Source organism: Glycine soja, chromosome 10, assembly GCF_004193775.1.
Source record: "Glycine soja cultivar W05 chromosome 10, ASM419377v2, whole genome shotgun sequence".
In the NCBI taxonomy this organism is placed as follows: Eukaryota; Viridiplantae; Streptophyta; class Magnoliopsida; order Fabales; family Fabaceae; genus Glycine; species Glycine soja.
This window is the reverse complement of record NC_041011.1, coordinates 4,115,221-4,142,474: the sequence shown is the minus strand read 5'-3', so window position 1 is coordinate 4,142,474 and position 27,254 is coordinate 4,115,221. Positions and strand designations below refer to the sequence as shown.

General features: G+C 31.0%; 4 protein-coding genes across 7 annotated transcripts; 2 read left to right on the top strand and 2 right to left on the bottom strand.

The window, feature by feature from the left end:
• Window positions 1-493: 493 nt before the first annotated feature.
• Window positions 494-7,245, top strand: LOC114370058 (type I inositol polyphosphate 5-phosphatase 8-like). 3 transcript variants are annotated; one of them, XM_028327348.1, is made up of 10 exons: window positions 494-746; window positions 1,719-1,764; window positions 1,864-1,948; window positions 2,536-2,629; window positions 2,793-2,897; window positions 3,735-4,041; window positions 4,387-4,583; window positions 4,682-4,790; window positions 4,959-5,107; window positions 6,262-7,245. In XM_028327348.1, the coding sequence occupies exons 2-10, from the start codon at window positions 1,732-1,734 to the stop codon at window positions 6,557-6,559; spliced, it is 1,377 nt and encodes a 458-aa protein (XP_028183149.1). In that variant the 5' UTR covers window positions 494-746; window positions 1,719-1,731; the 3' UTR covers window positions 6,560-7,245. The 3 variants fall into 3 exon arrangements, 2 of the variants coding, with proteins under 2 accessions (XP_028183149.1, XP_028183148.1); XR_003657755.1 differs by lacking the exon at window positions 494-746 and having other exon boundaries at window positions 1,634-1,764; window positions 6,262-6,661; window positions 6,789-7,245; XM_028327347.1 differs by lacking the exon at window positions 494-746 and having other exon boundaries at window positions 1,634-1,764.
• Window positions 7,246-10,715: 3,470 nt separating this feature from the next.
• On the top strand, window positions 10,716-14,455 carry LOC114372017. 2 transcript variants are annotated; one of them, XM_028329389.1, is made up of 6 exons: window positions 10,716-11,051; window positions 11,194-11,297; window positions 12,259-13,479; window positions 13,564-13,629; window positions 13,715-13,913; window positions 14,025-14,455. In XM_028329389.1, exons 2-6 carry the CDS (start codon window positions 11,295-11,297, stop codon window positions 14,081-14,083), a joined length of 1,548 nt encoding a protein of 515 aa, XP_028185190.1. In that variant the 5' UTR covers window positions 10,716-11,051; window positions 11,194-11,294; the 3' UTR covers window positions 14,084-14,455. The 2 variants fall into 2 exon arrangements, with proteins under 2 accessions (XP_028185190.1, XP_028185189.1); XM_028329388.1 differs by having other exon boundaries at window positions 13,561-13,629.
• Window positions 14,456-14,487: 32 nt separating this feature from the next.
• Window positions 14,488-19,452, bottom strand: LOC114372019 (WAT1-related protein At2g37460-like). Its single transcript, XM_028329390.1, has 7 exons — window positions 19,187-19,452; window positions 19,034-19,096; window positions 18,811-18,927; window positions 18,020-18,251; window positions 16,256-16,417; window positions 15,327-15,478; window positions 14,488-14,968 (listed from the first exon to the last, which is right to left on the bottom strand). The coding sequence occupies exons 1-7, from the start codon at window positions 19,375-19,377 to the stop codon at window positions 14,746-14,748; spliced, it is 1,140 nt and encodes a 379-aa protein (XP_028185191.1). The 5' UTR covers window positions 19,378-19,452; the 3' UTR covers window positions 14,488-14,745.
• On the bottom strand, window positions 16,713-17,900 carry LOC114372020 (fasciclin-like arabinogalactan protein 1). Its single transcript, XM_028329391.1, has one exon. It carries the CDS (start codon window positions 17,628-17,630, stop codon window positions 17,334-17,336), a length of 297 nt encoding a protein of 98 aa, XP_028185192.1. The 5' UTR covers window positions 17,631-17,900; the 3' UTR covers window positions 16,713-17,333.
• Window positions 19,453-27,254: the final 7,802 nt, after the last annotated feature.

Below are 27,254 nucleotides of genomic sequence, written 5' to 3'. Positions count from 1 at the left end.
TCAATTAAAAAAAAGATAAAATATATTTAACATTACCCAAAAAGTATTCCACAAGTGATTAATAATTTGAGTCTTTTAAGCACATGATAAGGTTTGACTTCTGACTATAAGTGAATATAACAACATTGGTGGCGAGAGAAATTACCCCTCAATGGATACTCTATTTTCTTTGAATTCAAGTATAAAAATATCTTATTTTTAGAAGAAAAAAAATAAAATTAAAAGTATAAAATGATACACTTGAAATTAAATCTTAACATTTGATATATAATTGTATTATACAAATTTAATCCTTTAAATCTCAAAAGATTTCTTCCTCCTCTCATATGATATATGTTAAAAATATTTACCGATAAATTGGAAAGGCCAAGAGACTCATTCCTCTTTTCTTTTTTTTTTATAAAATCAAATATCCCCATTCCGAAAAAAGCCCCCCAAACAAAACATCATCTGCGTTTCTTTCCCAGTGTTTCCACCTTGCCTTCCCTACAAACCAATAAAGGCAAACAGGCTAGAAGCTACACTGCTACAGGTCACTGCGACATACTATCATATATACACTTTTATGTTTGTTTGTGTTACCTCTCTTCACATCATTAACGAAAGGAGAAGAACTAAGAAGCATCAAACCCGGGATTATAAACACTAAACAGTCTCTTTCATATATCCACTCTCTTCTTCCGAATCATTTTCACTGAAACTGAAACCGTAACCCCACACCACACCCCCCACATTTGTCAATTCTCGTAAGTGTTTTTTTCATCATTTTAGTCTTTCATCTTTTACTCGCTAATTATCTCTTACACACTATTCCACAACAATAAGCAATGCCGTTGACCCACTTCACTGTAATGTTCCACTTTCTCCTTTGTTCTATGCTCTTGTCCTGCTTCTATCTCTGCTGTACTTTTTTTTTTCTTTCTGTTTTGTTTTTTGTTCTTTCCGCGTTTTCGAAAAAGCCTTCGGATTTGGTGTCCCTCATTTCGTTTTCACCACCCTGATTCTGGGTCCAGCTATTAAGATTGATGCGTTTCCATCCATTCGCACACGCCATTTTCTTTTTTCAATCTTTCTAGTTTGGGATGTAGACACAACCCCAGTTTGTGTTCAGATTTTGCCTTGAAAAAAAAAGTCACAACTTTCGCTTTTTGAACGAACGTTGAATGTGATCACACCCCAGTTTGTGTGCATTTTTTTTTTTTTTTGGTTCATCCGCTCACTTTTTTTTCTTATCTGTAAAGCGCAAAACTGGAGCTTGTAAAAGGATATTCCTCAGAACAGAAGAAGAAGATGCACCTAACCGTTTTTCTAACCTCTTTCTTCCTTTCTCTTTTGGTATATTCTATAAGCCCAATTTTCGTTTTTTTTCCCAATATTTTTAGTACTCAGGAGCTGTCTCCGTTCTCCCTGCAACTGGGTCTTAAATATTGGCCGTTGAAAACTATTCAAAACTAGTTTATTAACACATTATTTCAATTTCAAACAATAAACTTAGTTTTCTCGTACAAGAAAGGAAAAAAAATAAATATCTAGTGTGTCTAGACCCATTTTGTTGTTTTTTCTCCCTTGATAACTTAAACGAAATTTCTAACCTTAATTATAAAAAATTCCCACATGGATTTGGATAATCTGAACTGTTGCTATTAAACCTCCGGCACCCGCGTTCCCATGCCATTTTGTAATTTTTTATCATTTGTTCTTGTCTTATTTTGGTTCAGTTGGAGAAGAACAATGAGAACAGAGTTGAAGAAGAAGATATCCAAGGTATGAAACATAAATGTCCTTGCTATCTTCCACTTTTGGCCATACAAGTTCTTTATTATCTCCCTGACCCCAATTTTTCTTTTCATTTTTGGGTTACAGTCTTCGTGGCCAAAATTTAATGTAAGAAAGTGGCTCAATATTAGGAGCAACGATGATAACTTTCACTCAGATTACTCTTTACCAGGTAAAATTCAGTTTTAGTTTTTTTTTCCACTATAGTTTTGATTTGCTTTTTTGGGGTGAAAACGTGTATGCCTCGGGTAATTTGAGGGACAGATTGGTGGTACATGGGTATGATGGGTTAGTGTAGTGTGATTAGACATGGTGATGGAACAAAAGGAAGTGACTTTGATTTAGGGTACACGAAATTTGTTTCCAGGGTCCTTGGGTCCCATCTGAGAGGTTTCCAATTGAATCTCCACGTGGATGGCTTATTTTCTGGAAATCAAATTGGCCTATGATTAAGCCTGCAATTGCAAAACCACACGGTTTTAGGTTTGATGTAGTATCTTTTGTTTTTGGAAAGAAAAAAAAAATCACTGTTTATTTATTTATTAATTAATTATCTATTCTGTTCTGCCTTCTTTAAGTATTGATTTTGTTTTTTGGGATTTTATTTTCAAAATTGCAAAACCACACGGTTTTAGGTTTGATATAGGATCTTTTGTTTTTTGAAAAAGAAAACCACTGTTTATTTATTTATTAATTATCTATTCTGTTCTGCCTGCTTTAAGTATTGATTTTTGGTGTTTGGGATCTTTATTTTCAAAGAGGGGTGGCTGATGGACTCCACAAATGAATTGAAACATTCGGCATCAGTGATGGAGGCGCCACCTGTCAATGACACTGACACGCTCAACCTTAGGTAAACACACCCATCATACCTGATTTGAAGTATAAATATGATGCTGTGTTATGATCTGCCCGAAAGCTAAAATTATTGTTCTATATAGTATTACTTTTTGTTAAAATTTTGGTTATAAATTTGGTTTACTTGGAAAGATGATGATGGAGGGCGTGGTGTGTAGGATGTTCGTGGGGACGTGGAATGTTGGAGGAAAGTCTCCGAACGAGGGATTGAACTTGAGGAATTGGTTGATGTTGCCTTCACCAACTGATATCTATGTCATCGGGTATATTATTTTATCATAAGCTTATTCTTTCTTGTTATTACCAATCCCAGTTTCGAATTTATACAACTTGTGTTCTGTGTTGTTTCTTATTATTTGATGTGCCCATTAATTTCAACTAGTAGGTACTTTATTTCTCCCTTCAAGGAAGCGTTTTTAATTTCAACGAGTACATAGGCTTTGTACTCATAATTACGTTGTGAGTTTTCACAACTGTAATTCTTTTATTATTGGTTATGGTGACTGGAAGTCTCTACACACCAGAGGCCAGGGCCAGGGCTCAGAGGCTAGGCTATAGCTCAAAAGAGCTCTGCTTTTATGAATTTAGATTATTTAATTTTAAAGGGTAAAATAAAAATATTATAGAGTATATTTGTTTGATAGTTTTATTAATACAAACTAATTAATTAAAAAATATAAGATTAATTTGGTTGTTTTTACAATATTATTATTGTATAACTGTATTACAAACATGATTAATGTTATAATTGTACATAGTTATTTAAATTTTAATTATCATTTTTTTAATCAATTGTACATATAATTATTTAAATCCTTATTTGTATACCTTTTAGTCTTTTACTGCTACCAGCACTTTTGCATGTAATTAGTGTTGGGCTGGTACAAGAAACCTTGAACACAGCTCATCATAAAGTGCATTTGCATTTTAGCTTTTGGACCTCATTATCAAATCATGGCCGAGCTAAGTTCACAATTTTGCCGCTAATCCTTCTAGGGAATTGAAATAATGTCCATGTGAAAATAAATTTAAATTCTTTCTTTTGAAGGTAAAATAATGAAATACACTAATGATTTTGTTTTTGTTGCATTGCACCTTAGGTTCCAAGAAATTATACCTCTAAACGCAGGGAACGTGCTTGGACCAGAGGATAGTGGACCAGCATCGACGTGGTTGAACCTTATTCATCAAGCCTTGAACTCTAACACAAGCTCCTCCAGTGGAGAAAATTCTCCTACATGCAGTCCAAGTGAACATGAACAACAGCTCTATTATTGCCTAGCAGCAAGTAAACAAATGGTGGGTATCTTCTTGTGCTTGTGGGTACGTGCGGATCTTTACAAGCATGTCAGCAATTTAAAGGTGTCTTGTGTTGGTAGAGGCATCATGGGCTATCTTGGAAATAAGGTTGGTTCCTCTAATTTGCTTACATTTGTATTTCTATCAACATCGACCAAACTCATCTTTGAAATAATATGATTTATGTTTGAATATTTTTAGTATAAAAGTAAGTTAGTAATAAAATTTGATATAAATTTTTTGAACTAATGCAAAAATTACCTAAATTTACTTCAACTCAAATAATTCTAGATCTATAATCAATTAATATTTTAACTTGAAATAAAACATGTGCAAATTTATCTAAAATTTTATTACAATGAGATTAATTTGAGTACTAGAGTTTCTACTAGCTAAATTAATGTATGTGATATTGTGATTGCTTATAACTTTATTGTGTTGGTTAATTAACAGGGATCAATCTCAATTAGCATGACATTGTACCACACAACGTTCTGCTTCGTTTGTACCCACTTGGCCTCCGGAGAGAAAGATGGTGATGAGGTGCGAAGAAATTTGGACGTCTCAGAAATCTTAAAGAAAACTAAATTTTCACAATCATTCAAAGCTCTTGGTCAATCACTCCCTCCTGAAAGCATATTAGAGCATGAGTATGGTCCTTCTTTCTAATTTGTGATAGAATCTAATAATTTTCCATCAATTACCCTTAGTTGCTGAATGTCCCTTGAATTTTTTTTGGTATCTGCAGTAAGATTATTTGGCTAGGGGATTTGAATTATCGGCTTACTGCTGGTTACGATGATACACTTGAGCTACTGAAGAAGAATGATTGGAAGGCACTATTAGAGAAGGACCAGGTAATTAGATACATAGCCATTTGTTTTTGTGTGTGTTTCGCAAAAGTAGCATGCATATTCTAATCAAGCTTTATTAATTCTTTATCATAAATTGAAAATTTTGATTATGTAATAATTTTTCTTCTGTCTTACCATTATGTTGTTATCAATTATCATTCCACTTGGCAGCTAAGGATAGAGCAGAGAGCTGGTCGAGTGTTCAAAGAGTGGAAGGAAGGGAAGATATATTTTGCTCCAACTTACAAATACTTATTCGGTTCTGACCAGTATGTTGCCCAAACTAACAAGTCCAAAGAAAAACGACGAACTCCGGCTTGGTAAGATTTCACATATTAAAACTAAACTTATTTCTTATCCACGATGGGAGTGTCATTATATCACGATATGCATTATTGCCGTCTGTTTTTGTCTATGCTCTGACGTTCAGTGATGCCAAGTTGAGGTGACTTTTTTGGACATAATTTTAAACCATGTTACGCATAAATAAGCATCTTTACTTAATTGGTTGGTACGTTACAGTAATAGTATTACCAGTTGCATTTCTTTATGAAACTAGTCGCGCATGCCTTTGAAAAGGATTTGCCTGTGGTGCGTGATATATTCGCTACTGTGCATTGTTTAATGCTGAATTAGTCAACCATGAGCAAGTGATTTTAATTTAAACAAATATTCTGTAAAATCATTTGCTATGGTTAATCACTTAATGATGGGTCGCGGGGAAACACTGTATATTTTATATCATACATGATTGGACCATCACCTTCAGAGATTAAATATCCAGGTCGTCATCGTTTTCAATATAATTATATAAACCAAATTGAACCTCCACCCTTTATCATCGACCAATCGCATAGATCTTCACCCAAATACACTCCTATCTTCATCAAACATTTATTTGCTACAATAAACTAAAAGTTAAATGATGTCAGGTTATCAAACCGCCTATTTTTTTCCAATTACTATGCATAGATGCAGGCAAATTTCTTCTGAATGATATTATAATATTTTTTTTTCTCATCTCAATGGTTAAAATATGCTTTTGTTTCTTGTCTTATTTTTTAAGTTTCAGTTTCATCTTTAAAGTTTAAAAAGTCTCTCTTTGATATTTTAAAGTATGCATGTTAATGTTAAATTAAGTTCGTTCTCTTATCAGTTTGTTACAAAACTTGGTAATACATGACATATTGTGAGAGAGATTGCATTATATATATAGGTAGTTGTCACGTCAGGCAAAATTAATACCATTAGTACAAAAAACCGATAGAAAATTCAAATTTGGTCTAACGGATACACTTTAAGAAATTTAAATGAAACTTTTTTAAAATTAGAAGAATAGACTGAAATCAAAATAATATAAGACAAGGAAAAAAATATAAATATTTTAGTCTATATTAATATTTTGATGTTCTAGTTAAGTTTTCTTGATGAATTATGACAACTGAAGTAAATTTATTTCTCTTTGGGACAAAAGGTGCGATCGAATACTATGGAAAGGTGAAGGCGTGGAGCAGCTATGGTATGTGCGAGGAGAATCCAAATTCTCAGACCATAGGCCAGTGTATTCACTTTTCTCGGTTAACGTGGACTTAACATCTAACAAGCTAAGTCCTTCTATTGCTACATCAAATAGCAGCTCTATAATCTCAAGGTCGTGTTCCTCTAGACCCTTAACAAACGCTGCCTTGTCCTCATCTTGCTTTGCTAAAGTTCAGGCAGAGGAACAACTCTTGTTACTAACCAGGGCACATAGACACAGGGTTCTGACTTAGTACATAGGATACTATACTATACAAACACTTTCCGAGAAAGTAAAGTAAAGTTTATGTGGCACGTCCACCAAGTTGCCGCAGCTCGCGGTGTGCCCTGACAAGGTATTAAAGTGAGGGAAAAATCAAACATTAGTTGCCATGGTTCGGGTTCTGTGTTCCTCACTTTTTTTGTTGGAACAGAGTATTTTATGTGGTGAAAAGATAAGGTTTTTTTTTTATAATTGTTCAGATGCGAGAGCCTTAGCAATTGGCAATTTGGCATGCACCCTTCTTGCCCAGATGAAAATTATGTGACATGTTGAGCTAGAAATGATTAGAGGACTGCATTTGGTGTAAAAAGTGAGAAACAGAAGCGTGGCAGCGATTGAAGTGAAGAAAGAAATAGTGGCTCGATATGTGGGTATCTCTAATCAAGCGTACACTTTTTTAAAAGCCTTCTTGGGTATTAGAGGCTTGGAATCTTGAAAATGTTTGGTTGGTTTAGTTGAGCTGTTGCCGGGGGATGATTTCCATTTTGATAAACTCAAACGAATCGGTGGCTGTGGAGGTGAGACTGAAAGCTGTTGAAAATTGTAAATTGAATTGTTTATCAGTTTTGTTATCTTTATTCAATACAATGTATCGAATTTTGTTATGTGAAAAATCGATAGCTGCTTAGTATAATATTTGCTCATGTTGTTGCAACACGAATTTGGTATCTTTGGCATAGTATCATGGATAAAATAAAGATGTGTGAAATAAGACGATAAGACGGTGCTGGGAAAGAGTATGAGAAGGATAAGTTTGTATGTTCTTATATTTAGTACACACAGAAATAATAACTAAATAGATATAATATACTTCCTCCCTTCCTAAATGATTATAATTAGATACAAATCATAAATGTGTTAAAGGTTGAATTGTTTGGTATTATTTGAGTTTAATACTTGATCGAAATAAATTTCAGATTAGTCAGTATTTTTTTCCCCAATGAATTGAAAGATTAAGACAAAAAAAATGATCCAATTACTTAATTCATCAAGATTAAGAAAAAAATATTAACTTAGTTGATAATAATAAATGTGTCTTAAATTTATAAAAAAAATTAATTTATCTTTGTAATTAATACTTTTCTTTTTTTCTAATTGTTTGTCTATATATTATCTCTCATCTTTAAATTAATTAATAAAAAACTATTATAAATTAGATCTTATAAAAAATAATAAATATAATTTTAAACTTAGATCCTATAAATAGAAAAATAAATTGTATGTAAATAATAAAAATACTTTTATAAAAATATTGTGGTATTGGTAATAATAGTGATAATAAAAATGATAATAATAATAATAATAGTATTAATTAATTATATAATAGTAATGATAATTGTAATATTCACGTATAGTTGTAGTAGTGATAATAATAATAAAATTATGATAATTGTGACATTAAAATCATGATAATGATAACAATTACGGCAGTGATAATAGTGAAACAAATAAAATTGTGTTGTGAATTAAGAGTGAAAAAAAAAATCTATATTCGCTGCATGATTTGCATTTGCATAGTCACCTACTCAAAACCTATCCCGCGCAATGTTAATGTCAGCATTGATGGGCTTTGTTATTTCTTAATTGCTAACTAATATTATAACGCATTCTTGGGTAAACATATGAGATGGAACGTTAATTGGTCCCACATAAGGTCCAAATAAATTAGCACAGAGGCCCAATTTTTACTGGCGGGCCTACGTTCACTTTGAACCCAGCTACTGGGTTCGCTCCTAGCATTAAAATTGTTAAAATGAAAAGAAAAAAAATGTTATTGAATAATAATAAAATCGTGGTGCTAAATATTTTGTCCAATATATTTTTTAATTTCGGTCAAGACAATCTGGCCATTGAGTCATTGACCATATGTTCCACACGTCACTGCACTGTGATTTGTTGAACAATTAAGTAATTTTGTCATTTATTTATAGAATAATTTTAGAAGTTCAACCCCTAAAAAAAATATTTAGAAGTTCAAAGAAATGTAGCAGCGAAAATTGTTTTGGTGAGATGATCTTTTGATTACATGATTGTGGTGGTGTTAAACTTTTGGTATTCAAAATATATACTGTGTCAACTAATTTAATGGTTTGCTCGTTTAAATGTTAAAGCCTAAAATATATTTTTTTGTCACTGATGTTTTTATTAAAAATTGTTTTTATCTTTATTTTTAAAATTATTCATTTAAGTCTTTTATTTGTCAAAATTTGAGTCAACCGTATCTTTTTAAAATATTGATAATCATTTTTAATTTTAAGATACAATTTTAAACTATTTGTTATTAATTCAAAACGTGAAATTTGTATTATTATATATATATTCACCTATATTAAAATTATGAAACTCAACTAATATTTGAATAAAAAAACTCAACTAATCTCATTTATACTTGTGCTATGCATAGTGGTATCCCCTGAAAGCATGTGTTTGGTGAGTGGCTTTCTTAAAATGTTGGTTGTGCACTGTGTTTTGAATGATTCATGGGCATCGTGTTTTTGTTGGTGTATCGAACATTGATGTTACGTGGAGCACGTTTATGTTTTTCAAACTCAACAATAACATAACCATGGCATTAACTTTAGAGGTCTTAGATACGACACCATTCAGCATCGTCAAACCTTGGCTAGGGCTATAGGAAACGCTGATCTACAAGTTCCACTCAAATCACACCCATTTAAAAGATGTAATTGTTGTTAAAAATTAAAATAAATTTTTGTAACAGTTTATAATAATTGATGGTAAAAATATTTAAAATAACAAAGATAATATCAAATGAGATTATTTCTTTTTATAATAGTTATAAATACTGACTTTTAGTTTTAACTAATGTTTTAATTTGTACATTGCACAAGATAAATATTTTTATATAATTATAATTAAAATCGAACACTTTATATTTATTAAGAAACCCAAGTATCAAACTAGTTGTCCTAATAACGATTTAAGTTTTAGAAGCAATGCAGCAACGAACTAATTTTTTCCCAATCAAATTAATATCAATAAATATCATTATTGTAAAAAAAATTAACTTAAATATATTTTTAGTTCTTAATAAAAAAATTTAATTTAATTTTTTAAAAAAAATTGGTTCTAATTTTTTTTTGTTTTTAATATATTTAAAATGCTATCTGAATCACTTTATTTTATTTTTTAAAGTGTTATTTAAACAAATTAGGGAACCAAAGTGCTAAAATTAAGGACAAAAATAAAATTAAATAATTTATCAGAAACTAAACACATATTTAAATTATTTTTTTCATTCATAAATTATTATTAATAAGAGTTTTTAAATATTATAAAAGTGATGAATTTATAATTTGTTAAAGTACACTTTTAGTTATTTATGTGTTTGATTATATTTAATTTCATTTCTTATCTTTTGAAAAATTTAACTTAATCATTTATCTTTTAAAATGAGTCAAATACTTCTCCCAAAATAATATTTATTTTTTATTTTCGAATATAATTTTGAACTTTGACTAAATCAATACCTAAAATGTAATCTATTAGTCTCCCAAAACCTAATTGATGTTTGAACTAAAATGAATCATAAAGATAGTAAAAATATTATGAAAAATGAATCTAATGACTAAACAAGAAATTTAAAATAATTTTATTGTACTTGTGAGAATCATTTTTTATATTATTTCCATTATGTGTAAGAGTATAAGAGTGTGTCCTCACATTAGAAGATGATCTATTTAGTGAATTGAGAAACATTTATAACCTCTCCTTAAAAAAATATTATTTCTATTATATTTATGATTCATTTATGTTCAAATATCACTTAAAAATATATATATATATATATATATATATATATATATATATATTTATTTTATGATGGGACATACATCTCGAATTAATAAAAAGATTTAAAATTATATTCTAAAATCAACCACGCTCCTTATATCCAAATGACAATTTTTACCCACTTCAAAAATATTGAAGACTAAATTAATTTTTTTATGAATAAGATACAGAACCGAACATAATTAGATGAGAGTCTGTATTATTTATTCTTTTTGAATTAATTCAATCAAAGAAACACAGGTATTCTTAATTTTTTCAAATATAATAATTTTTGTTTTTCAAAATAAAACTGAAACAATAGAATAGTCATAGACACAGTCAGAGAGAATCACTGAGGTGAGGTGAGGCAGCCGGCGTATGATGAACCTCTGACGCACAGACATCGATGTGCCACGTGTACGGCAAAGATGTGACTTGACGATGCGATCGTGCGGAGCACCATCGTTTAACTTTTCCGACAAGCACAAAAATCCTCAAAAATCTTCCTTTCTACCGATCTTACCGTGTTCCTCCGCATGATTCACAAAACCTGCTCCATCAAACGTAGGTTCACGGTAACGCATTCCCACTTAGTTACTCACTCACTAGGTTACGAATCAAAACCGATGTTAATGGTGTTCCTTTTTTCCGCTTCCTCGTTTCAGTAGCATGTAAGTTCTATTTTTTTTTGTTGACCCGAATTTTATCAACTTTTGGAGCCCCCCCAGATGCGGTTTTTACCATTGCATGTTCCATTTTCGAATAAAGTAACGGTTTTTAGTCTAAGTTGGTTTTGGGTGTGCTCATCGACAGGTAAATTTCTCGAGTGAGCACTGATTATTTGGAAGTTTCATCGGAAAGACCAACATTGCTTTGATTGTTTTAGTGACGAGGAGTTTTCAGTGAATAGGGAAATGGTACGTTTCGCTCGCACTTCATTGCATGGTATTTTTGTTTGCTGCTGCATATGCTTTTGTGGTCCATTTTTCCGTAACTTTGTGTGGTACTAGTAGGTACAAAGATTTATCATTAATTTTTTGTTTTTATTTCCATTATTAACCTGAATAAAGAGTGTCCAAGGTCCAGTAAGGAAAATGTGTGTAATGGTTAGGAAGTTTACCATTATGCTCTAGTTACAAACACTATGCTAAAGGAGTTAACTATTTGTTTTTGTTGCATGATTCACTAAACTATTTGTTATGATCTCTTTATGTGTTTTTCATAGAATTTTTTTTTAACTATGATGATTCTTCCTCTTTTTTTTTTTTTAATTACATGCATTTTTTTATCTTCAGCCAATGCTGTGCTCTATTGCAAATTTTTACATAGCTGGCCCCGTGCCAGGATGAAAGAGGTTGATGCGAAACAGTTTTCAGCTAACCTAAAACTTACTCAAAATTAATGTTTTTTTTTTTTTTTTTGTGATTTCATTTGTTAGTGGCAATTAGCTATATGTGGAATTTGTGACAAAATTTATGGCTACTTGATTAGGAAATTTGATTGAAATAATTGCATATTCATTGTGTGTTAGTCTTAAGCTACATGAGAGTGTTTTCATGTGATAAGTTCATGCAAAGACGTTTTGGGTTCAGATCTATTGTCTGTAGTCATAATTCAGGGGGTTCTTCGAATATGTTATGTAGATTGTATAGATTTAAGAGAAGGAAAAGTTTTGTTTTTTCATGGTTCTTATTCTTTTTTTTTTATCAGCATGGTTCTTATTCTTAATGGCACTGATATTTGTGAATGTTTTTCCCTATTGGTGATAAGATGCATGCTAAAGTTTGTTCTATCTATAGTTCAGATTTATTGGCAAGCTTTTTTTTTTCATTGAAATTCTTTGGTAGGGGCATCTTTCTAAATAGTTATTATTGACAGTCTTTCCACAATCGAGCATTTTGGATGGGGAAGAGTCCTGAGGGTTTGAATGATGGTGACATGACAAAGGATTCTTCTAGAATTGAGTCCAAGCGTGCTCATCAGTGGTTCATGGATGACCCTGAAGTGGATATGTTTCCCAATAAGAAACAAGCCGTAGAGGCTCCGAACAATTTGTTATCTGGAATGCTCAACTCCAATATTTCTTTGTGGGGAAATTCCTCAGGATTTCACTCTTTAAATGGTCATTTTACTGAACAGTTATTTGCCCCAGATGCAGCAACTATGAGTTTTGAAGACACAAACACCCCCTCTGTTAGCATAGATGATAAGTTGAGTGTGGAAAGAAAGGATAACGTGGATCGCTTTGGGAGTGAGTCCTCTTTTGGTTTATCCATCTCAACTGCATTAGAAGATCCTCATTTAGTTTTTAATTATGATGGAATTAGAAAAGTCAAATTTAACGAGGTGAAGGAATCTGAGAATGTCATGCCTGTTACTACAAATAATCCCTATGATAGGGGTGTTAGTGACAGTGTCTCAAATCCTTGTCTATACAAGGAGGAGGATAATTCCATATCAACGAGTCATGCCTACAATGAAGAGGTTGCCAATATAATAACAATGGATGGCACATATGACAGGACAGATAACAATTTCATGCCAATGAGTCAATCCTTTAACAAGGGAAATGGCAGCTTATCTATACATCCAACGTTCAATGAGATTTGTAATACGATATCAATGGATCTTGGTTTCAGTAAGGTAGATAGTAATGTAACATCTATTGCTCAAGGTTACAACAAGGTCTATGGCAATTCCGTGTTAACTAACCCCTTATTCAAGCAGGGAAATGATGTGCCATTTGTTTCACATTCCTATAATAATGGAGAGAGCACTATCATATCCTTTGGTGGCTGTGACGATGATACAACTCCCTCTGACTTATTCATTTCTGACTATGATCTGTTGATGTGTGAAGCACTTTCACATAAGTCAGAAGCTGTGAATGTGAAAGAGTTGGCTAGATCTAGTTCAAATTTACTTCCAAGTACAGCTCAGACATCTGCACCTGAAACTGAAAATGTTCCCAAGTCAAAAGGGGAGATAAAAATGTCTAGAAAAGCAACTTCAAACAACTTCCCTTCAAATGTCAGAAGTTTGCTATCCACTGGTATGCTGGATGGTCTCTCAGTAAAGTATAAGGCATGGTCACGGGAGGTAAAATTTAGTATTAATGAGTTCATCTTTCACAGTAGCTTATCTTTCATCACATGTCTGCATTCTTCCTATGCTTGTTAGAAGGAACTCCGAGGTGTTATAAAAGGTGCTGGCTATTTGTGCAGTTGTCACTCATGTAATTTTTCCAAGGTAAAGTTTCTCCAAGCCATTTATCATAGAGGAGAATCCTTTTCGAGCCAAATTGCTATCTCTGACTAATGTTACATTTCTTCAGGTTATTAATGCATTTGAATTTGAGCGACATGCTGGTTGCAAGACAAAACACCCCAATAATCACATTTACTTTGATAATGGGAAAACTATATATGGGGTTGTACAAGAGCTCAGGAGCACTCCGCAGAGCATGTTGTTTGAAGTTATTCAGACTATAACTGGTTCACCTATCGATCAGAAATCCTTCTGCATTTGGAAAGGTAATTTGTCTTGTTCTGTTAGTGCTGTGTTTCCTGGTTTTGTCTAATATTTTTCTTTATGTTGATACAAGATGCTCCTTCTCACATTTGGTCTCTCTTCCTCCTTTACAGAATCTTTTTTGGCTACAGCAGGGAACTCCAACAACGCATATGTGCAAAACAAGAAGTAAAGCAATGGTTATAATGGAGCAATTTTGAGTTACAAGATAGCACAATATTTGTTGGTTTCATAAGAGTAATGTTTTGATTACACCATTTTCTGACGGATTGTCAATGCATAAGTTTTGAATCCTCTACCCATTTGAGGATAAACTCGTCTTTTGATGAAAATAGTAGGGAACTCTCCAAACAAAATGGAAATATGTATTGCTGCAATTGGATCTATCATGGTAGCATACAGTCGATAAATTTCATGAAGGGAAATTGATTTTGTTGTCAAGGTCTTAATCTTATTAATACCCTTATTATCATCGTTTTCTTTTGTTGTTCTATGTGTATCATATCTCAAATCGAAATATTGTATAATTAGATACACTTGCAAATTCCTGGTGTCATATGTAGGTTGACAAGGAAGTTTGATAATAGGTACATTTGTATTTTATTGCTGCTGTTACACCTTGACATTTAGCTATATGCAACATCATAATCTATTTCAAAGTTTCACTACTATTTGTTAGTTAATCTACATGCCTTGTTGAGATAACTTACAACACGTTAAAAATCTATGCTCTGGTAAATCGTAATTGAAAGTTAAACAACTAGAAACGAACACAAGCATAGCTGGAATGTCCTATAATAGTTGAAATTTAGATAATAAAATGGTAAGCTTTCCTCACACTTGTTCTTCGTTTCTAGTGATTCCATTTTCAAAATTGTTGGCGTTGATGACTTCGTGAGTGCAATTGCAATTTTCCTTCTTAGCATTGTCCTCATTTACTATTTGCTTTGCCAGTAATATGGGCTCTTGAGTATTTGGGCTTCGTGGGCTACAATCTTTGCTTTTGCCCCACACCACAGCATATAGGCCCAAACAAATGATAACGGCACCGATCACCCTGCAACAATTATAAGATTTCATTAAGGTTTTGGTTAATTTCATAGGTACGGAAACAGACTTAAATATATTTTTAGTTTTTAAATACATTTTTAGTCTTGCAATTTAATCATATTTTTTTGCTTTTGATCTTTATAAAAACAAAATTTAGTCTTTATATATCATATTTGTTTTACTTTTTGTTCTTTATAACATTTTAAATAATATTTTTTTACTGTTTAAAATGTTATTTAAAATACTTTAAAAATAAAAAATAAAATAAATATAATTTACAAGAATTAAAAAAATATTAAATGATAAAGATTAAAAAAATATTTAAACCGAAAAAACATCATAGGTACTAAGATTTTGATTATTACCTTCCAAGGAACACTTGTTCGGCCAGAATGAAGTAGCTCATGACAGCCACGATTACCATGCAGAGGGGACTAAATGCTGTTACGAAGACTGGGCCTCTAGTTTTCATCACTACTCCTTGCAAGTAATAGCTCATTCCTGAGCACACTATACCCTGTTGTGAATATTTTCTTAATTAGTTTATTAGAATGAGCATTATAAATAACTGGCATACATGATAACTCTTGGAAGAAAAATAAATAAGAAATTTCTCTTTATTATTTGTATGAATATGTAAAGAAAAAAGTCAATTTTCTCTTTTCTCTTGATTGATTAGAGGGAAAAGGTGAGAAGAAGAAAATGTTGTTATATTAAATAAGTTTTTTTTTTTTTTTATCTTGTTAATATAATGGTGGGTAGGTGACTAGATGGAATAGACTTTGTCCTTTCAATAAATTTTCCTCTTTTTCTTCCAAAGGAGAGAAAGCTCCTAATTTAGTATTGTTTTCTAATTACAGTTGATTTTTCATATTGAAAACCTGACTTTAAATGCTAACTTTTTTTTTAATATTGAAGAAACTCTAATTTAAGCTATAAATAAAATAACAGTCAAAATATCTAAAGAACTGTATTTGTTTGTCCTTTCTTAATATCAATAGTAGCTCGAGAATATAGGCTTTGGATGCCAACGAAAGGTTCGATATAAACGAAATGAACCACACAATTTTTTTCATTGAGTTATTTATAACAATTTTAGAGAACGAGTGGATAATAAATAACTAAATAAAAAAACAGAACGAGTGGATTTAGCCAACACAACAAGGCAACACCATAACCCAATAAAAAGTTGCCCCTTGGTGATGTCATTCCATATTTGTATTATTTTCCATGCAACATGTTGCATAACGTGTGGTTTTCTTATATTTTGAGTAGTTAGGTTAGAAGGGCTTACAGAGTAGACAGCACATAGCAGTTTCATGTCCAATTTTAGAGACCAAACTGAAGGGTTGCCCCTTTCCATAATCATAGCCACTGCGGCACCTTCAATTGTGCCCATTAAGCATATCCAAGCAGAAAGAGAGAGTTCAGCAGGGTAGGTTTTAAGGGTAGTAGCCTACACAAACAGATGAAACTGTGTTAGGACTCCATCAATTAAATTATATATATATATATAACAACAAAATTGACTGGAAATTTTCTATATTATTCCATTCATTTTTCTTTTCCCGACCTTTTAGAAAAATATTCAAAATATAACTCATATATCACAAACACTTATTGATTTATTTTTTATCACATCTTATCATCTAATCATTTAAATTCATATATATATATATATATATATATATATATATATATATATATATATATATATATATATATATATATATATATATGTGTGTGTGTGTGTGTGTTTCTTTTTTTCCATCCTCTTCCCTCTCCCAAAGTGAAAAATAACATTAGATGTTCATCCTTCTTTGTTCTAAATTATATGTGGTTTTTTATTAGAGAAAAATAATTAGATACAAAATATAGATAAGAAATTAGTTAATAATTTGTATAAAATTAAAATATTAATTACATTTTTTTTGGCAAAATTGTAAATTTGGTCCCCTAGTTATCTTTAATTTCGATTTTAATCCCCCCTTAAATTTATGCATGAATTTAGTCTCCCATTTATGTTCAATCTCGTAAATTTGGTTCTCAAGCCCATATTTGAATATTGATTGTTACAAACGAACGTTGATTGTCATGTGTTACATTTTGATTGGACCATAAATAAGTGCGTCATTTTAATTGGGTGTGGTCCAATTAGAGGGGAGAACCTTACTGGTCTGGATTAAGGAGATGTTATAAAGGATTTCTTTGACTGATTTGATGAACGTTGAGGAGAGTGTATCGTCGTTGTTTTCAGGGGTGAATGCGACTTTTCCGTCGTGGAGATCGGTGATGTTGACGAAGCCAGCGGATCCGGGGGCGGTGCCGGTGGCTTGGTACATTGTGGCGGCGAGGGTGGTGCCATTGGTGATCTAGTGGTGCTTCTTGGCACCAAAGTAGTCAAGGAGGACATGGAGGGAGAGGACGTTTTTGACGGTGTAGATGGAGGGGTGCTTCGAGAGAAGGTTCGACATGGCAGCTTTGTTGACGGCACAGACGGTGATGGTGGTTTTGCCGTTGATTTCGGGGGCGAGGTGGGTGAGGGTGAGGTAGTGCTTAAAGGTGGAGAACTCAGGGTGCTTTGTGAGGATGTTGGTGATGTTGTGTGTGTCGAAGAGGGTGGCGAGGACGAACAATGCTGCCATGAGCAGTTCCCGAAGGAGCTGCATTATGGAAAACGAGGGAGAGAGAGTGAGGGTGTGTGTCTGAGAATTGGCTGCTAGAGAGTTGTTTATGGTCCAATCAAAACGTGACACGTGACAATCAACGTTTGTTTGTAACAATCAACGTCCAAATCTGGACTTGGGTCCAAATCTGAGTTTGGGAATCAAATTTATGGGATTAGACATAAATGAGACAAAATTTGTGAATAAAGTTAAAGAAAGACTAAAATTAAAATTGAAAACAATTAGAGAGACCAAATTTACAATTTTATCTATTTTTTTAATGCTTTTACCTACGTATACGAAGGAAAAGAAAGAAGGGAGATCAAGTGTCCTTATTATTATAGTTTTTTGGTCATTGTTCTATATATTATTATTGAATAATCAACACTCACTTGTAGGATCACGAAACAAGCCCAACAAAAGCATCCAATTGTGATCAATATGAATCCTGTTATTGTATGTCGCATACTTGTCCCATTATGCTGGCTGTGATCATTGCTTCCGTGTGACCCGAAAAGTACTGGCCCTTTCAGGAGTGTCATGACCATGGCTCCCGAAACAGTTGTTAGGGTTCCCACCACCTTTGCTTGGCTCCGTATACTTCTTATTTTAATCTTCTCAAGCCTGATCAGAAACAAATTAAACAAATCGCCTAACCTTATAAAAAACAATGAACAAATTAACTACTGCTATATAAGGTAAACAAGTTTGTTAGTTTTAAGAGCAAAAATTATAGCATCTCCTTAATAAATGAAGTGCTAATGTAAAGTTTAAAAAAAGTTACTGTAAAAAATAAAAAAGTTAATGTAAAGTTTTCAAACTTAAAAGGTGATTGATGTAGGAAAATAAAAAAGAGTGAAATTATGTGTAATTATATGAAATTTTAGGGGTATTATTATAATTGGTTCTAATTTTTATGATAACTATTTTAATAATCATATATTAAAGATGATTTTTGATTGGTTGATCAAATAAAAAAAATGTACTCTTATATTCTGTTAAACCCAACAAAAAGGTAATTTTTTGTTAGCTTAGCCATCTGTATAAGAATCTCTATCTTTGAACAAGTTGGCAAGCAAGCAAGACTAACACGGCAACACCTTTAACTGATTAGTTTTAGACCATATTTGAAAACTTTTTTTTTTCCAATTGGTGGATTGAAAACAATTAATGTTAGAGTTACCTAAGAATGCATGCGAAGATAAAGGTAATGGCAGGAAGCATATTGGTTATGGTAACGGCAAAGGTTGCTGTTGTGTACTTCATCCCCAAAAAATACAAATTCTGGTCAATAACTGGCCTGCCACAAAGAAATATTAATCAACATCAAAGTTAAGTGATTATTTATTTGTCCATTAAAAAAAAGAGTTAATGTGTCTAGCAAATGAATGCAGGAACTTAATTACTCTATCCAGCTGAGCACCGCTATCTTCATGAAAATTGACAATGTCATCTTTGGCCTTACTTTCCTGATAAAGGATTAATGCAACAACGTTACTTAAATTTTATATTCACACACAAAATTAACAAACACACATAGAGGGAGAAAGGTTAACTACTTGTCAAAAAACCATGCCAAAGGGGCCATAACAAAGAATGCAACAGCATGGCGATAAACAACAAACACATAATTGCTCATCCCTTTGTTCATTGCAGCCTTTGATAGAACATCCATAGCTGCATATCCAAACTGTATTGATACCACAGCTGCGAAAGGCTTCAATCTCTCGAACCAATTTTGTGTCTCCATATCTCTTGTTAGAGCTCCTCCAACAACCTTAACCACTAATATTCAATTTGTTGAGCCACAAGAATGAAATGATACAACGTAGAAGCATCGTGTATTTATATGGATATATTGAAAATCATTTGCCCCTTTTTGCCCTTCCAATTGATAAATAACACGTCACTATAAAATGCCCATAAGAGGGTATGAAAATCTCTTGTTGCTTTTTTAAATCAGTTGCGTCCACTAGGCATACATATTACATAGGAACTCCGTTATTTCACGCAAATAAACGGAGTTAAAACGTATAAATCAATTTTTTTTTGTTTTGAATGATAGATCAACTGTGTAACCCACCCCAATCTCTTGTGTCTTCTTTCTATTATTAGTGTCTTTTAAATAGTTAAATGTTTACTGATTGACTTCACAAATTTACTGATTCTAGAGTAGCTTTTATCGATCGTTCATGGTTCTGCTTTCCAATTTCTTTTTGTTATTGGCTTTTGCATTCTGCATGTAAAATATTTGTATAAAAAGGACATATTTGAGTCTTATTTCTCTGATAAAAAAATGATAGCTCAACAAAAACTTAGCACATTAAAGAAAATATTATTTGGAATCACGTGTTATTCTTCTATTCATTGAGAAATTGTATTCGTATATATAAATACTGTACAAAAATTTATACACTAAAAAGAGAGATGGCAAGAGAAGACAAAAATGCATGAGATAATTAAGATAATTAATATCGTAAGAGAGATATAGAGAAACTTAATGTTAATTGTTATAAAAAAAGTTGTATGATTTTGTTATAGGATAATGTAACTATTTGTAATTTTATGTCCTCCCACGAGGTGAGGAAAAACAATATGCCAAAGATGTTTTTAGATGAAGCTCTTGTTCATGGTTTAAATTTCCAAGAAAGAGTTATTGAAGGCCAGTCCAATTAGTCCACAGTCTAAGTTGACATATGAGAGATGATTTACGTAAGTGTTTTAATCATATCCTGTGTCTTGTGATATTTTTTAATCAAGATATATTGATAAAAAAAAATATTTTTATCAAAAGTAATGATAGATTTTTGTCAGAAATTATGAATATACTTAAGATAAATATTTCATTTTTTATATGGTTTATTTTATATTCAAGAGTCCAATTAGAACTTAGATATTGAACCATTTGCTTAATAAATACAAATCATTATTATTTATTTATGTGAATCATTATTTGTTATTAGTGTTGTTTTATACACTATGAACAAAAGATTTGGTCTGAAAGTGTGTCCACTATATATATGTATAGTTGGTGGCTAAAGTTGTTTCCTCCTTTTGTGCTTTCAGTATGTGAAGGCACTAGCATAGTCGTTTGGATACTCCACCTCCTGCATGGAACCCCATTCACTAATCCATTTATTAATTTTTCATATAATTAGTGGATTTATGACCCCACTAACTGTTAAAAAACAATGACTATGTCTACTAATTGTATGTTTATACGGCGTCCCCCTTTTGAAGCATTGGTGGGCTAATGTGCCTATGAATGGAGTCTTACTCAACGCGGGGTCCGGTAGCAACAGTTATCACCACCAGCAAATGACATAGTAGAGAAACCGAACATACAAGAAAACAATTGTCGGAAGGAAAGGGAAAGGACAATTATATATACTAGAATTATAACTATGTTATTAAGGAATTAACAAGAATTGTTAAATACTAACACATTAATTAAAACTACTGTTTTAAACGACATTTACCTATAAATAAAATAGCAACAAAAAACAAAAACTTTTCTTTTTCAACAATAACTAGTTAATGTTTACTGTTAAAATCTGGGCAAGTTGGGTCATATTTATTTTTTGAAACTCAACTTACCTATGTTGCTAGTGTTAGATAATATTATATATATTAATTAACGACAATTTAGTCATTCTGTCATTTATGTATATTATTATTTTGTGTCTTGTATCATATATACTTTATAATTACTAATATTATGGAACCCTATTCTTCTTTTCTTCTTCTTCACTAGGTTTTTTATTTTCTTTATGTTAACATGATATCAAAGATTTTGGTTCGTGATGAAGAATTATTGTAGCGTTGTGCACAACTTTTGTAGGATTTAATTTTGATTTGTTCGACCCAGATCGTGATCCAATTCCATCATGCCTACCTCTATGATTTCACAAACCCAGTTCCATCAGGCTTGCCATCCACGCATCATCTAATCATTACAACTCTCTTTGTTCTGTCGTGACTCTATTTTTATTCTGGCACGATGGTTCTAGTAATAAGTTTTATTGTGTTATTCTTTTTTTGTTGCACTATATTATCATTTTGGTTTGTCAAATATGAGTGACGAGAAGGATAATTTTCTTCAATCAATTAGTGTATAGTTGAATGGATTAAATTATCCTTAGTTAACAGATCTAATATTATCTAACAGCTAGTTTTATTTTCATCACCACCATTATTTTAGTTTGTATGGTACAATATAGATATTTATTTTTATATAATTAAAATTTATAATAAATTAATAAATATGATTTTTTTTATAAGTCAATTTTTTATTGTAACGAAAATGCTTGAATTTGACACAAGTGATACCAAATTCAAGATTAGGCAATACCCAGTGCAATACTTACAATGATAGAGTGCCACTATCATTGATTATTTATATGTTAAGTTCATTCTCTTTAAATATGCATTTTGCTTATGTAACATAATTTAATTTAACAAGGAAATGTATGTTTTCTTCAAAATGTGCCCAATTAAGTGTGATTGCATATGTGGTCAATTTAATTCATTGATTTGTTGATTTTTAGGCTAACTGTAACCCCTCAAATATGGTTAATATTGAGTACATATGTGGATGATGTCATTAATAAATTTGTTATTTACAATTTAGGTCCAAAACAGTTACATAGTACAAATACTTTAAACACGGAACAATATGAAATTAAGTAGTTTTTTTATTAATTATTTAATAAAATAAAGAAACAAGAGTAATTATTAAATGAAACAAAAATTATTTAAAACTCAATCGCGCTCAGTTTCGTCCAAAACACTTCGTATCATTTAGCACTTATCTAATATAACATTATAAAAAATTAAGTGGTTTTTTTTAATCTAATTTAATACTTAATATAAATTAATCGTGCTCAACTGAACAGTGTTTTTATTGGAATTATTAAAGTTAAATGTTTGACTCGGTTTCTCTATTTTAAGAGATAAAAGTGCACTATGGATAACCCAAGCATTACTTAAATATACTTATAATATTATAAAATACAATAGATACACTTATTTTATCTAAAATTCGATAATTGTAAAAATAAGATTTTCTTTTCTTATTTATAAAGTAACGAAATACTATAATTCTCTCAATTTTTTTCATTAAAAATCTATACAATTTTCCTCTTTATTTTGTACAACTGTTTTAGTTTTATTAATAACTTTAACTCGATTTTAATAATTTTATAACCTTTGTCTAAATGCTAAACAAAATGATATATACGTAACCCACTAGGGTTGTCTAATACTAATATGGATATGGGTAATATGAATGAAGTTTTAACTTGAAACCTAATTATCGACATTGTAAATGAAATAAAAACTATACTAATAAAATTGATAGTTAATAATAATAACTCTATTTATTACTTCTCAATAATAATCAAAAGTAGTCTAATAATTGAAGAGTTCTATCTTATACATTAATTATTGAACTTTAAACTTTTCTTGTTATTGTTCTTAAAAAATTAGTTAATTATTTTAAATGCATCGTGACGATGGGAGGGGGTGTGCCCGTCGAGCTTGCCATTGACCAAAAAGGAATTTAGTCTCAATAAAACAAAGGCTGACTCAAAATAAGGTTTATGTTCCTAAAGTTGTTAGACACAACAAAACAGAAATTATAAGTCATTAAGCCAAGCACCGAATAATAGAAGGTTACAAAAAAAGTGTTAGTATCAACACTTACGTGTACTCAATTAACTTAGAGGATAATAGAAGTGAATAAGAAAATGAAAAGGATTGCTTGGTCTTGCTTTCCCATGTTAAACCAAGTATATAACATTAATTTCTGTTGTTGAAAGCATTAAAAGTAAAGCAGATAAGAAATCCTGTTAGTCCAAACCATCACCTACACACAAAATAGCTTGTCGCATTAAATAGTAAATACCTCCCCTCCAATCAGATAACTCATACAGCATCACAACTAAATTAATTCCCAATCCCACCACCAATACAGTCCCACATTTGTGATTTACAATCACCCTGAATAAAAAAGATTACCCTCCATGTAGTATTCTTTTTTTAAAAAAAAAAAAAACAGAATAAAAAATTTGAAGTATTGTTTTATTTTAATCTTAAATTATAAAAAAGATGATAAAAATTATTAATAAACTTGAAATTTTCTTATCAATAAAAAGTATAAATTTATTGATATCTAATAGTATATTCATGTCATTTTTATTTATTTAAAATATATTGAATTAATAAAAAAAAATATTGACATTACAAAAAAACGAATTCCTTTTTATTTAGTACTATTTACATGATTTTTTGTTTTATTTTAAATTATAATAAGCAAATAACTAATAAATGAATGTTAACATCATTATTTGCATTTAATCTTTTTAATTAAATTTCTTTAAAATATGAAAGTTGCTCATATATTGTACGGTTAAAATTGTATTAAATAAATACTAGTAAAAAATTACTTACATATGAGTGTATTTTACAATACTTTTTTTGCTCGATGACAACTTATTTTATTCCTTGAAAAAAAACCCTTTTAAACGAGAAAAAAAATTGTTTGATGAAGTAGTTTATTTTAGTAATTTAAAAGGTTTTTTAAAATATTATTTAAAGTAGTGTTTCTGCTTTTCAACTCTTATTAACTGGTTTTTGTTTTTCATTTTCATCCCTAATATTTTTTTTCATAGTCCCCCATTTACTAATTTATTTTATGAAACATAAAACTCTCTTGCATTCGGTGTCTCGAGATGCTTATTGCATCATTCTCTTTAGTCACAATGGTGTTTCATTCGGTCATGTCATGGTTAAATACCACCAAACTCTACTTTTTTAGTTTTTTTATTTTATTTCAATATTATGCTACTAATCAATTTTGTCAAATACCACCATTCGGCCATTAGAATTTTTTATGTGATGATGAGACGTCAAATTATGTGAAATTTCAGGTGCATATTAATCAAATTATGGGGTTGATTCGGTGCTTCGTAGTTTATTGAGCTTGGTGTGCCATCAGAAAGTTCTCAATGCTGGCCTTGTGGATCAGCTGTTAAGTTTAACAGTAATGGGCCAGTACATTAACTTAATTCACTATAGTAAGTTTTATTTCTATAGAGAGGGATAAGAACATATTCCAATGTCACATCCCTAAGATGTTAATTAAAGCAATGCATTTTGTATCAAGAAAGGACAAATCTAGGAGGATAAGAATTTGCCAAAAGTATTTTTTAGTTCGTTGCACGTGGATGAAATTTAATTTCCAAGACTTTATCCAATTTGAATATCAGAATAATAAATATAGGAATGATTCAATGGGTTAGTTCCACTTACTTTTTGTTAATTTTTTCTTTTTTAATAATTTTATACTTTTTAATTTGAATTTCTTTCTTGATTATATTTTAATGAAATTCTATGATTAATTTATTTTTTATTACAGATAGAAGCTTGTTCCAAATATCAACAATACTTTTATTCTTCCTTAAAATAGAAATACTACTGCTTTGTTTCTGGGAAAAAAAAAGAAGAAAAAAGCCCATTATCGGATTTGAACCAATGACTTACGCCTATGACAATCATGAACCATAGCTAAACGAATGTTTTCTCATGCTAATTTTTGCTAATGTATTTCCACTTTTTTTATTCGTTATAAGGATTTTCCAGAAAAGTTGGTTGATTCGAACAGACACTTTGAGATGTTCCCTTATTCTTCAATGTGGCCAGCAAATAACACCAAAGTACATATCTGGGATTTTTTCCTTTCAACATCAAAGTATGTCTAGTTTCTTCCTTTTAAGTTTTAACATCAAAAGTATCGATCTAGGATTTTCCCTTTCACTGGAAATTACTCAGTGCTTGTGAATTTTCGACATGCATGAAATTCTGCTTCCAATCCTGTTTTGTCGATCTTTTATGTTGCTTTTGCAATGCTACATGATTCTCATAAGGTTGCCAATACATACATTAGCCAATTGTGTTTCATTTTCGTTTTTAGCCCTAAAAGAAGGAACTAAAAAACAGCTATGACATAACACACCAACAACCAGAACTGGTGGTTTTTTTTTTTTTTTTATCGAAGGAAAAATGTAAGATAAACTAAGACCTTTTCTTTTCTGTTTTAATTCTTTTATTCAACTTTTTAAAATTAATTACTTTCCTTATTGCAAAACAGACTACCTTTAAATCTCTTAAAGTTAGTTGTTTTTTCAGTTTTGTCTCTTTCATTTCTGTTTTTTTTAGCTTTGTACGTAGCTTTCATATAGACAAATTAAGATGCCTATTATGCATTGATGGACGGAACGCAAAGGATAAGAATAGAGAATAGGGAAAGAAATGGAATAATTGAACTCTGAATTTGGATAATGAAAATCAAATAAGAAAAAGTCTAGAAAACGAGATACCGCATTTTCCTTAAAAACTTTTTGATCCTGGGGGAATCCTAGAAGAAATGCTCATCATAAAGCTAACTTTTCTCTAAAATAATAAGCAACAGAAGTATATTTATTCTTAATTTTTTTAGAAATGATTTCACAATGCACTTGAATTGATCAAATCAATAGTAATTTTGTCCTCTTTTTTTTTTTTTTTTGTCCTATCATGGGGTTGCTTACTTTATTGTTTTGGGATTTTTTAGAATAGAATATTGTTTTCTACATCAGCAAATGCAAACCAAAAATGTGGCTTTCATTGTCATCCCATTCCAATAGCAAGAGATTAACATAATGGCAGCTCGTCTGAAATTATATCTTCCATCATATCTAAAACAGTAAAGGTCTTCTTAAGAATGCCATCACATCTCATTTGTTTATCCAACACAGCTTTTTTCCATTTTTTCGAAGTTTGTTTCATGGACTATTTTTTTATTCTTTAAAATATAAGATTGGAAAAATTTATTCTCATATTTATTATGAGGTAATAAAATAATTATTATTGAATATACAACATATTTTCTGAAAATACTCATAAATAACATTCTCATGTTATATTTGTAGGATTAAAAAAATAATTTGTAAAACAAATGCCTCAAAAAATGCTTTGATCCCTACTCCTTTTTATCCGTTATCATAAGAAAGCTCATTTTAACAGGTTCAGAAGTTATATGGTTTTTAAACTTAAAAAATACTTATGGAAAAAAAATATTTATATTTACCTCACTTGAAAAAAACTAAATAGCCCTTAAGGTTTAAGCTATACACAATTATGAATATTAAATACGCAATATGGATATTAATGTTTTTTTTAATCAGCAAAACACAAGTATCTTGCACTTTTTTGGACTGAAATATAAGAAGAAAAAAAATTAACTCACACCCATAAAGAAAATTTGTTAACAAAAGGCCAAAATCATTTGTTGTTTGAAGGTCTTGGGGTGAGGGTGTAGTTATTATGGAAAAGGAATCAACGTGAGGTTTCATTCAGATCTGAAACGGAAGGGGGCGAAAGGGAAAGGAAAGGACATATTTGTTCATTTAAGTTTCCAATGGGATGCAAGAAATAAAAATGAGGTACAGGAAGCAATTGCCTTTTTTCTTGTAGATGTAGTAGTGTACGGGAGTGCAAAAACTAATTTTGTCAAGTGGCTCAGGAAGGTTCATAACCCAAACCCAAACCCAATTGGTGTGCCCAACAATATTACTAACTAACTAAAAT

Excerpts from the sequence above, each read along its gene's own strand:
- LOC114370058 (XM_028327347.1), top strand. The coding sequence starts at position 1,669 with ATGCCATTTTGTAATTTTTTATCATTTGTTCTTGTCTTATTTTGGTTC. Across the intron at positions 1,765-1,863 it reads TGAAGAAGAAGATATCCAAG|TCTTCGTGGCCAAAATTTAA; the intron begins GTATGAAACATA and ends TTTGGGTTACAG. Across the intron at positions 4,791-4,958 it reads CACTATTAGAGAAGGACCAG|CTAAGGATAGAGCAGAGAGC; the intron begins GTAATTAGATAC and ends TCCACTTGGCAG.
- LOC114372017 (XM_028329388.1), top strand. Across the intron at positions 13,480-13,560 it reads ATAAGGCATGGTCACGGGAG|AAGGAACTCCGAGGTGTTAT; the intron begins GTAAAATTTAGT and ends TATGCTTGTTAG. Across the intron at positions 13,630-13,714 it reads ACTCATGTAATTTTTCCAAG|GTTATTAATGCATTTGAATT; the intron begins GTAAAGTTTCTC and ends ACATTTCTTCAG.
- LOC114372019 (XM_028329390.1), bottom strand. The coding sequence starts at position 19,377 with ATGGAGACACAAAATTGGTTCGAGAGATTGAAGCCTTTCGCAGCTGTG. Across the intron at positions 19,097-19,186 it reads TTGGCATGGTTTTTTGACAA|GAAAGTAAGGCCAAAGATGA; the intron begins GTAGTTAACCTT and ends ATCCTTTATCAG. Across the intron at positions 15,479-16,255 it reads TGCTATGTGCTGTCTACTCT|GGTATAGTGTGCTCAGGAAT; the intron begins GTAAGCCCTTCT and ends TATTCACAACAG.
- LOC114372020 (XM_028329391.1), bottom strand. The coding sequence starts at position 17,630 with ATGCAGCTCCTTCGGGAACTGCTCATGGCAGCATTGTTCGTCCTCGCC.